Source organism: Symsagittifera roscoffensis, chromosome 3, assembly GCF_963678635.1.
Source record: "Symsagittifera roscoffensis chromosome 3, txSymRosc1.1, whole genome shotgun sequence".
In the NCBI taxonomy this organism is placed as follows: Eukaryota; Metazoa; Xenacoelomorpha; order Acoela; family Convolutidae; genus Symsagittifera; species Symsagittifera roscoffensis.
Window position 1 is genome coordinate 51802004 of NC_087064.1, and position 11946 is coordinate 51813949.

Consider the following 11946-nt stretch of genomic DNA (forward strand, 5'->3'; position numbering starts at 1 on the left):
TCAACAAAGCAAAACCGTTGCATTTTATACATTTTTCATTCACAAGAGCATCCCTCGTTCATTTAAAGTGTAAAAATGTCATCCTCTTTCACCATTTTTTAAATTCGTTTCTTCATTTTTAAGCTAATTTTTCGTTTCTCTATCCTGTTTTAAAGAATATTCATTTTAATCCCGCTGTTATTGTTGCATATCGTAATTGTAACTACCTTCTTTGTTAAATGTTTTTAAATCGCATCCTTCTGTTTCAGAACAAAAAAAACGAACGCAAAAACGGATGCTTTGTTATACCATATTTGGAGTCTAAAGACTTCCGTAATTGTTAATTATTACCAATATTAGCGACAATATTCCTTTTCATTTTCACCCATCATTTGAATTATTTGAGTTTGAAAAAACTTTTATTGTAATGCTACTTTCATTGTGTCACAACCATATTCGCAAGAAAAATCAGAAAAAAAATTATAACACTGACTCAAATAAACTCAAATAAACTAAATAACAAATTGTGACTGAAAACAGTAGTAAAAATACAGATTACAGTATGTTTATTTCCTGTCTTCATTAACAAAGATATATGGTCTCTGATTTACGACAAAACCTAATTTGTTCATTCTTAATAAAATGATTCCGACTTCATTGACTATCTCCTCTTGCGACGTTTCTTTCAACTCGCGTTCGACCCTCGACTTCAATCAGAACTGGCGATCCGTTGAATCAAAAAACTTTTCAATCTCAGATCTATGTTTACAAGTTAACAAGAGTTGTTTATTGTGCCAATTGGTTGCTTTTATGGGCCCCTCGCAGCATTAATTCCCATATACTGGACCTATTTTGTGTCTGATGGTCTTTTAACTGTATAAACATCGGTTTTACAATCTGTACCCGTCTCGATTTATACAATATGAACCTTAGGCAAAATAATCTGCCATTGTTTCCGTTACAATTTATGAAGTGCAGTTAATAGCTCAAAACTAACACCTGAATTCAAATTTTAAAAAGTTACCATCCACAGAGTTTGAACGTTTTATTTTCTGAGCGGAGCTAAAAATGGGTTCACTCACAATTTTTTATGTAATCAAGATTTTCATACTTTTGCATTTCAATAAATATATAAATTGCAAAAATTTATTTTTCTATTCCGAATCAATTATCGCCTCAATTTCCTGCGACAATTTCAAGCTCATTGCAATCGATGGCGGAATCTTATCGGATCAAAACTTCAAATCGTGCAGTAACGAAAACGACACTCAGCTAACTTCGTATTACCGAAACGCATTCTACCAATACTCGACGACCAATAGCATCCTAGCATCTATTTCGTCTAATGAAGAGTCTGATTTTGCTCTGAACCTCTTAGCCAATCAGAGCTCTGCAAGCGGTTCCGAGCAGATAACCGACGTTGCCTTGACCGACAGCTTTGTTTACCATATTTTCAAAGCTCAAAAGGTTTTGATAGAAGCAAGAAGCTTAGGACTGAGTTTGATGGAAAAGCTGAAGATTTCAGGTGTTTTAGAGTACAAAACAATAGGAAGTTTCTTTGACTACCCGTTCCTGTACCTTGTGATTTCAAAGAAGGTGCAGAGCTCTGGAATTACAAAACACCAGTCATCGCTCATCAGGTAAGCAACATACAAGATTGCTGTACTAAGTAAACATATTTTTTAGAGCTTCACCAATAATTCCTGCAGAACCAAACGGCTCCAGGCATCTAAACAAGTTTTTTTAGAAGAGGGCGGGGGTTCTAGATATTTGAAAAATTGCACAAAAACTTCCATTTTTTTATTGTCAAACTGATTATCTGAGATCTCCCAAAAACAAGAAAACCAAGGGCGGATTGAGAGGGGCGAATGCTCTCCACAGGTGTTCAAGTCCTGATCAACTAATTAGTCCCCATTATAAGGTCCCCGTTTAAATATAAATCATCAATTTTTTAAAACGTCTTGGACGCGAATATAGACTTAACTTGAAGTGGGAGCGCGCGGCAATATTTTTTTTATTCGTACTTCTCCAAAATTTGCCCAGCTGCCCTTTTATTCCGCGCAAGACGGTATGTACTCATAAATTGATGTTTGCCGCTCAGATTTATTGCTTGGTGCGTTTTTATTTGAAAAAAATCAGAAGTGTCGTATTCATCAAACTGTCGCCCCAAGAGTTTGAATGATTCAAAAAAGGGGAAAAGTCGACCATTTTTCAAAATCTGCAAAATCTACCCTCTAAAATCGAAAACAAGCTTCTGATACAGACCCTATTTAAGTTTTCGCGCCGCAGGCAATTTTTTTAAACTGGTTTCAAATAAATCTTGAGCGTTTTTTGGAAGGTTTTGACCAAAAATTCCTATTTCTTACGCGCTTTGCCGCCCCCCAAGTTTAGCGTATTATATTGGCGCCCATGGAGCCCCAAGAAGTTCTAGGATTGGTTGTCAAAAAATGCAGTAAAACAGTACCAATATGGAATTCTTTGGGTGGCTAGGGTCCCGAATCCCATATACAAAAATATACAATTAGTTTGATCACCATTTGAAACTTTATGGTTGAAACCGAGATGAATTCTGACAGTAATTCATCTTACCACACTGAGAGGGTAAGCCAATCAGTCACTTCTAAGCTTCCTTGATAGCTTTCAGCTAGCATACAGAAGGCTCTTTATGGAGTCGGTGAGCCAAAACTATTGCGTGGCAACTGCTTGGTTCTTACATATAGCATGTTTTAAGATTAGAATTCAATCAGAAGTTGGGTCATTTTTGGGGCTACTCTCTTGGAAAATTAAAAAAAAAAGAAATTGCGTCGAATCAGAAAATAAGGTACTATCTCAGAAAAAAAGGAACTTGACTTTTGGGAGTACTATCTCTTTGGCTCGATTTGATTTATCGCAACTTTACTATCGCCTTAATTTAAATTTTATCTCCGATAGAAAACAGGACTACTCTTATATCAGGGCAAAACTTTGAATAGTTCTTGATATTTTGGTAATAAACTTTTGAAAAAACTTTTAATTTGAACTTCAAATTTTGGACTTCCAATGTTAAATATAAACAGGACTGAAAGTTCCGACTGCCGCTTGATCCATATCGAATAGTTTTTGGGGAAAAATATTGAAAAACTATAAATTCTGGACAAAGATCAAGTGTAAATATTTGAGTCGTACGACATTAATACGACCGGTTAGCCAGCCTCATTTCAATTGGGAACAATTTTTTTAGTGCGGGATAATTCGCCACGCATAAATAATTCAAGTTACGCTTTCAGCGTTATGAATAAAATCTTTTAAGCACGCATAAACTAATCCACGCCACTTTCAATCTCCCATAAACGTGCTAAATATGATCAGACCTAAAATAACTTTTTAAAACTGATTTTAAGGAATCGATATCTTCAATGCGATCTAAAAAGTTTTGTTAAAAATTATTATTTGATTGCAGAAAATTGACCGAATAAAAAACCACTTAAAGCATGCATGTTCAGTTTTTTATTGAAAGTCAGAGTAAAGAATTCAATTTTTGAGGCAGTAGTGGAAATTATATGACCAATTAGTGTACCATCAAAAACCAGAGTTATAATGAGTGCGCGAGTTATAATGATTTATAATTCGGCACGCATAAATATTTTACTTTACACTTTCATCATCCTAGATAAAAACTCAAAAGCGCACAATCGTTGGTTCAGATCATTGCCGAATGGCGCAACCTTCAAACACCCAGACTTTAGGGAAAAGTGGTTGCACGTAGCATGTAAACGAGTCTAATACGTTTTGAATAGGGAGTAGACTTTCAAATTGAGTTATGAAAAGTAAATTTAAAACTATTAATTTGATCACCAAAACTGCTCTCAAAGAACAAGACTGACACAAGCATACATATTTGTTACTTTCTTTCAAAGTCTGAAAAAAAACTTAAAGGTTTGTTGTGCGGATTTGAATTTTAAAAAAATGTCAGTTTTTTCATCAAAAATGTTTTTGACGAAGCAAAGCCACTGAAAACTAGCCAATTTAAACCAACTATTTTTTCACAATACCAAGTACTGTGTTTCACAAACCAATTCACAATAGCGAGCATGTTGGAAAAAAACAGTACTACCAGTTAAAACATCTACTGCTTTTAGTCCGAAAAAAAAATTGACGGGTTTCTGTGATAGAAGCACAAAGAGGTCGTTGTAAGTTAATTTTGAGAAAAAAAACGAGAACAAGATTTTTATTTTTATTTTCAAATTTGTAAATTTCCTTTGCCGTGGAAAACTTTCAAAAATTACAAAATGATTACAAAAAGAAAATTTTTTTTCATAGTGTTATTTTGAAAAGACTGATTTTGGTCGGGGGAGTTTTAAATATAATTTTAAAGATAAATACCAAAAAATCACTTTGTCACAACTTAGTTCCGAGCCTTTTGTTTTACTTTTTTTCATTTTGATTGGAGTGAAGAGCCAGCTTCTCATATACGTTTTTTTACCCAGAAAATACCAATTTAAATTTTCAAATATTTGTTTAATCAGTATGAAAAACTTTCAAATAATGTATCCTTTAAAGCACATTATGAAATCTGATTTTGAACAGAATGAATTAGCGCAAAAAACAAACCTGAAATTTTTTTTTTAGAATTTAAAAGCTAAAATCCACAATTTGGCATCAAGATGCTAGAGTCGTTTCAAAGATTGAAACCATAAAAAACTATCATCCTATTGTATTAATCCATTTTTATTTTTAAAAATGTGGATGAGTTATGTTAAGGAAAAGATGTGGCACTCGATATGTTTTTTTTTCGTTAAAACAGTTTTGAGTTTTTAGCCGATTTGGACTAGCCGGTTACTGTGCAAAAAGCACAGAATGTTTCGACCATAGTCGTTAAAAAACTACAAAAAAAAACTTTTTTTTGTCAAATTAGGGATTTGTTTTCTGCGTGATGTGATAATTATATTTTAGGCAAATTTGAAACTCATCGTAATACAAGCAAGTTAGACACAAACTTGAAAAATTTTCGAAATCATTCTTCTCAATTTATTTTTAGAAAAATTTCCACATTCTTAAACTTTTTCATTTCCAAAATGTAGCTATAAAATTAATTTTACGTGATGAAAGTTATGTTTTTAAGCCTTTCATTTTGCCTAATTAAGCTGTTGTATGCCTGAATGCCTGATCGCTGGCTTTGTTTGCTCGAAAAAAAGTCGAAAAATCAAAAATTTCAAACCGATTTTTCTCGACACTGGGACAAATTTTTGAAATTGTATTGTTTTCGAATCACGCCTGTAAGGGCTTTAAAATAATATTTTATTCAACTCAGTCCGATCATTATTTGTTGTGGCACCTGATTTTTCGTGGAAAAAAAAGAAAAAAAAACTAACGCGGACCCGAAACCAAATTTCCTCCCCATTTTCAATGGTCGGAAAAATTAGCCCTTTTCCTGGTCATTTGAGAACTTTGTTGTTCTGATATTTTGGCCAAGTTAGTGGAGTTTGAAATTGGCTCAGTTGGATCATTTAAGTTAAGTAATTCTAGATATGTTTCACTGTTCCATTTTTAATTCAGGCAAGTTTTTGTTCTTTATAAAATGGTAAATCTTTTGTACTTTAAGTAGCGTGTGGGGGTTAAAATTTGAAAAAAAAAGACAAATACAACTAATTTGTGAAACTTTTACCAAATTTTACCAATTAAAATTTCTTTCATAGATGCTGGTATCAAAGACTAATGATTTTAGGATTCAGCATGATAACAGCAGCTTTATTGTCGATTGTATTGAAAAAACTTAAATTACCACATCTAATGGAGGCCCAATAAGGTTCTGGCAATAAGAATCTAAATCAGAACAGACTTTTGTCAAGTCTGCAGGAAAACATCCGGTAAGTTCGAACGACAAGCACCAAGTGGACAAAATTTACTAAAAGGGGCCGTTGTCGATTTTGTCATTTTTTTAGGTCAACCAAAATGATTTTTTGTGCTCTCCCAACTTTCTCTAAAAACTCTATTTCAACCAAATTTTCGACGCTGCAGACAAACTTCCCAAAAACAAAAAAGGCGTTCTTAGGCATTTTTTTGAAAAATTTTGACTAAAAATTGCATTTTTTCCTGCGCGCACTTTTCTCTCAAGTTTAGTATATTTGGGAGCCTTTGGAAAAATTTTAGAGTCAGTCAGACAAAAATGGATATCTCAAAATAGTAGAACGAGGGAACCATTTGGGACGGCAGAGGTCCGCCTCCCTAAATCCAAAAAATATGAACACATATTGAAAAATAGTCACTCTGTGATAAGTATGGCTTTCTTATTTATGGAATAACTTACAAAAAGGATCTTAATTTAGAAGAAAAATTTTAAAAACGTATGATACGAGCCGTCTTCTTTAATCGAAAGTTTGAATTAATAACCAAATACAGGATTGACAAAAACTTTTACTGTTTTCAATTTGTATCAGCGTGCTCTTTTCAAATATATAATTGAGAGTTTTAAATACCCAAACCAAAAAAGTAATTTAGACTTAGCGAGTCTACAAAGATTCCTCAAACTCACAGAAAGGCAGAACCCAATACAAATATCGGATATAAATCAAATGCCACGAAGTTCACTATTCGTCGTAAGTTAACTTAATTACAATTTTGTTTTTCAAAACAAGTTACTCCCTCAAAATTTTTCTTGTTTGATAAAAAAAAAAGAAACTCCTCATAGATTTTTTTGATTTTTATACTTTTGATATTGAACATTTGTATAAATTGCTCTCTAACTGATGCCCACTCTACTTTTCAATGATTTTTCTCTTTAAGCTCTCGAAGTGCCCACTCGATGAGATGCAATTCTCTTTGTGTCACCCTCCAATATTTGATAATAGTATGTATTTGCTGTAGTATGTATCTGGTGCAAACTGTGATCTAGATTACTGTAACGCATTGTATAACAAGATAACTGGTTACATTGCAAAAGGCATAGAAGGCGCCATAAAAAGTTTTACAAAAAATTTAAAGTAGAACAAAGTAATAACTTAATATGTTTTTTTTTGTGTGTGATATGGGACTAAAAGCTCTTATAAAAGCGAACAATGGTTGTATTTACTAATATTGTTCACTAATAGTTACTAATAGTAATCAGCCTAAAATGAGTCAGTTTGAAGAGTATTTTTTTTTTGTAGATTCCAGCCCTCAACGAACAATCCATTTGCAGATACAATCCACATGGAGCTAGAGTGTCAGCCAATCATTGGCCAGAATATCGATGACGTCATAATAACCGCGATCACTATGACTCCTTTACTCCGCAACTTCAACTACCTAGTCTCAAACACCGGACCCGGAACCCCTACCTTGTGCCAGCTATCTCTCAACGATGTAGATCAGTATTTGAATAAGAGCATCAAAAACTGCAGAAGTGGTTTAAACGATGAAGCAATAATATCCAGGCACTTATCGATAGGGTTCCAGGAACCCCCGAGCGTCAGCCGAAGATGCTCTTTTTACGACATGGGCAAACCATTGTACCTCCCAGCTCTCAAGCCAACTTTCAAATCCTCTATACCCTTTTCATTAATAGACTTAAAAAGCGCAAGTTTTCAAGAACGAGAAATCTTTGTCGGAATGAAACATGATTTTGAAATGGTAGCGTTTTTAACAAACCCGGTTTATCAAAAGCTATCATCTCAGCGACTGAGCAGCAAAACTACATTTTTAGTCGGAAACTTTCAAATAATAACAAGCTCAGGCTCCAGTGATGATATTTTAACATTTCCACTAATTGATTGCGCTTCGCTTCAAAACTGTTCATCATGTCTTGAAAAGGGCGCAAGCTTATGCGCCTGGTGTTTGCTCAAAGGCTCGTGTGAACTTTTATCGAAATGCCCAGATGATGATTTGCCTATTGAATCATCTCAAATCGCCAAAAACTATTCCGTACAAAATTGTCCTTTTGTAGAAAACTATATTCCGTCTACCATCGCTACAAGAAGCGCAAATTTGATAAACTTCGCTATTCAAAACTTACCCCATTCGGACGAGTTAGCTAGTCGCGGCGTTAGTTGCAACATTCCTAATAAGGAAATATTCGGGAAAACGGAAGTGTCAACCGTCTCGTACCAAATCAGTCGGCAAGGGGAGACTTCGGTTAAATGTATCATCTCGATACCAGAGTTAGCCGAGACGGAAATTGTTCCCGTCGAACTGGTGTACGGCGCTACGAATGTAGTTTTGACGGGGTTTGGAATTCCAATTGATAAATGCAGCCGCTACTCAGGTACCAGTTGCGCCCAATGTGTTCAGAACTCGGCGGGATGTCAGTGGTGCCCGAACACCGAGAAGTGCTCGGCTTTTTCAAACAAAACGAGTTTAACCGACTACTGTGCCTTAAGATCCCTGATCAATCCAAAACTTTGTCCAACAATTTTACAGGTCGAGTCACCCAAAACAGAGTTTGAAGTTGTCGAAGAAATTCGACTAGTAGTTCAGGCTAGTAATGCAATTGAAGAAATCCCAATTAACTGCCGGTTTCAGTTGCGGAATTGGGTTTTTGCCGTCCCGGCTACTCTGATTGGGCGAAAATCAATATACTGTGATCCAATTAAATTACGATTTGACGAAACGTCTATCAATGGAATCACGACATATAATGTAGATGTTCGGCAAAATATGAGTTTGCTGGAAAATCCAAATGAATTGAAGATTTCGATATACGACTGCACGCAAATGGCGACGACTTGTAGCAGTTGCGCTTCTTTATTTGCTCGTTATAAGTGTGCATGGTGTCAGGTCTCGTTGTCGTGTACGACCGCAACTTCGTGTTTACCGGACTGGACAACTTCGGACCAAACTCAATGCCGAGAACCGCCGATCATATCCGAGTTCGAACCTAGCTCTGGACCCGTCGCCGGCGGCACTGAGCTTCGGATCTTCGGGAAGAACTTTGGTTCCAATTCAGATTATATCAGAAACATAACTATTGGGCCAATAATTTGTGAGTTGAAAGCAGTTTATCTGATCAGTAATAACTTGGATTCAATTATTTGTTCAACTGGTGAGTCGAAACTGGTTTTTGCAGATCGCATTAATGTAGAAGTATTAAATGGAATGAGCGGAATTTCGAATGCAGTTTTTGAGTACAAAGAACCAATTGTTCAACATTTTCACCCTAAACTGGGTCCAAAAAGCGGAGGTACTTTGGTGCAAATTGTCGGTTTGAATTTAGACACAGGGACAAATCATTTTGTTAACTTCGAGACTACTCAAGTTCAAATCCACGAGCTCACTTCATATTTTGTTACTTTTTACACTCCGGCGTTAAGCACCAATGAATCGTGGGTGAACCTTCAAATTGATGGGGGAATTTATCATGTCGGAAAGTACCATTTTAGACCAGATCCGGTGATTACGAATTACCACCCAAACTTCTCAATAAGCGCAGGTGGAATTAACATAACTTTCGAAGGAAGAAACTTCAATTATATAACGCGAGCTAAAATCACAATTCATGTTCAGCGAATGCAATCATCAACTTGGTTCGTTTACGTCAACGAATGCTCTTCGATTGAAGAAACAAGAATAGTTTGTGCAACACCCACTATGGAAGAAATATTTCCTCATGTTAAAGTCAAAATTGGGTTAAAATTAGACGGATTTGAGTATTTAGAAAAATCAAAAGAGTTTTTCATCATTCCAACTCCGACATTCCAAACTTTTGATCAAGTTTACCTCATAAATGAAGACAGTGTGATCAAATTTCACGGCTTTAACTTAAGCTACAACCTTCAAAACTCGGATTTCAAAGTTTTTATGGATAAAGTGAAAGTTTGTTCGTCTATTCACGTGGACAGCACTGAAAACTTCATCGAGTGCCAAGTTAATATTGGTGAAAACTCGCCTCAAATTACAAACTCAAAACCACTTTTAGTTCAAATTCAACTAGGCTCAAATGTGTTATATAGTTTGGGCTACGTGAAACTAAATCAGGAATCAAGCGGCATTCCGACATTGGTGCTTTTTGGAGTTACAATATCAGGGCTGTGCTTCTTGGCGACAATTGCGATTATTTGGTACGGTTGCAAGATTTGCAGAGTACAGGAGCTCTATATTATAAAGTGAAACATGATACTGCTGCCTTTTTGAAAACTTGAAACCTAGAAAAAAAAAAAGAATTAACAAAACTTTGTCTCTTTGAAACGAGCAGCCATAATCGACAACTTATTATTTTCTGAAAATTAGTCATTTAGTTAAGCGTTTTGCTAATAAAACTTTGAAATGGTTCAGGGTTTTAACCAATGTGAGTAATGTGGATAGGAGAGGAACTATAAAAAAAACTAATCCGCAGGCAAATCTTAGCAATGATAAGTTAGGGCTTTTCCGAGCTATACCAAACGTTTTAAGACAACAGGCCAACAGCCATAGCCGCTTCAGAAAAATGTTAAGTTCCGTCACCAAAACTGGACACCTCAGAACAGTATAAAGGGGGCCCTTTGGGTCGGCAGCGGGTCCAATCCCTGAAGAAGGAGAAGCGTCGAACTTTCGTCTTTTCCGAATTTTAATTTGTTTTTCCGATCTTTTCGCAAACTAAAATTTTAACAGCGTTGAATTTGATGCTGAAAATAATGCTTTTAATTTGTTTTAGCTACAATAAAACTATTATTCTTTTAAGTTTGCCTATTTGGATCATCAATGAGCGCTGCTTGCAAGTATTCTCTAAACGTTTATCGCAAAAAACAAATTCAGCTGGCTTACTATTCATTCCAAATTTAATCAACTCAAACATAATAGTCCAAAAACCTCGTTTCTAAATAAGACTGCTTGTATCAGGGCAAATCCTTGAATGTTCCGACTGCCGATTACTTGGTCTCGAATGTTTTTTGGTTAATTGAGTTTTGACAAAACTATGAATTTTAGACTGATCATAATAAAACTTAAGCGTTACAATTTGTCATGTATGGATTTTTAAAAACCAATTAGCTGCCACAATTCAATTTGGAACAATTTTGGACTGCGGGATAATTCGCTATGCGTGTCACTTATATAATACGAGCACTTTTGAGACTCGTGGCATGTTAGGACTGTCAGGAGAATATATATTCCTCATTTTATGAAAGTCGGAACAAAACTGCTCGTATCAGGGCAAAGCCTTGAATGTTTCGACTGTCAATTGAAGTAAATGAAAAAAAATTGTTTATCATAAATTGGTAATTTCGCAAAAATTATATTTGATTTTTTTTTTCAAGTTTTTCTTCATTTTATACCTCACCCACCAAATTTAAGTACCAAAGTAATAAATTTTGAGTCTGTAACACATTGCTTGCCTCAAAACAATACAAATTAGAGCTTACGCTTTAATAAAAACAAAATATATTGCGCGTTTTCTAATCCAAAAAGGCAAAAAATGGAATATTTGAAATCCTTTTAACTTTACAAAAATGATAACAGGTAAAACATTATTTTGAATGTTCGCCCGAAACATCAGTACCGTTCAGATGATGTTGAAAACTCGTTAAAATGGCGTATTAAAAACCGAGTTTGGCCAGGAGAAAAAACCACTACGAGCTCGAATTTTTTCACATTTTTTCGAATTAAGGAAAAACAACACTTTGTGCTCGAAATTGTGAGGGAAAGTTTTTCAATAAAGGATTTACCAGAGTTTGATACGTTTTGAATTTATTTTTTTTGCAAGTAACCAAAATGACTACAAATTTCCCGAAGATGGAGTGTTTAACCCAGAATGTTACAATTTTTGCTGTTATATCCCATTACCAAATGCGAAATTTGACAGTTCAGCTTGACTATGGTTTTAGATTTCAAAGAAAGTGACGGAAATTTGTGCTCGCTGACTCCAGAAACTTTTTTTCGATTTTCCTGAATAATTTTTTTGAGGCCAACTTTTATACTAATTGAAAAAAAACTGATAGCCTGAACTCAAATTAAAAAAGGCCGTATTTCTGATTTATTTCTTGCAACTTCATGAGAGTTAAATAATTGCCAATTTGCTAAGTTGGGACACTTAAACCTCCA

General features: G+C 35.0%; 1 protein-coding gene across 2 annotated transcripts in view; it reads left to right on the top strand.

Moving 5' to 3' along the window:
* Positions 1-10199, top strand: part of LOC134842378 (plexin-2-like) — a 45158-nt gene extending 34959 nt beyond the window's left edge. For both annotated transcript variants that reach the window (XM_063858685.1, XM_063858686.1), the window contains exons 2-3: positions 249-1619; positions 7104-10199. In XM_063858685.1, the coding sequence (XP_063714755.1) occupies positions 1048-1619; positions 7104-10038 (3507 nt within the window). In that variant the 5' untranslated portion in view covers positions 249-1047 and the 3' untranslated portion in view covers positions 10039-10199. The remainder of the gene's footprint in view (positions 1-248; positions 1620-7103) is intronic.
* Positions 10200-11946: the final 1747 nt, after the last annotated feature.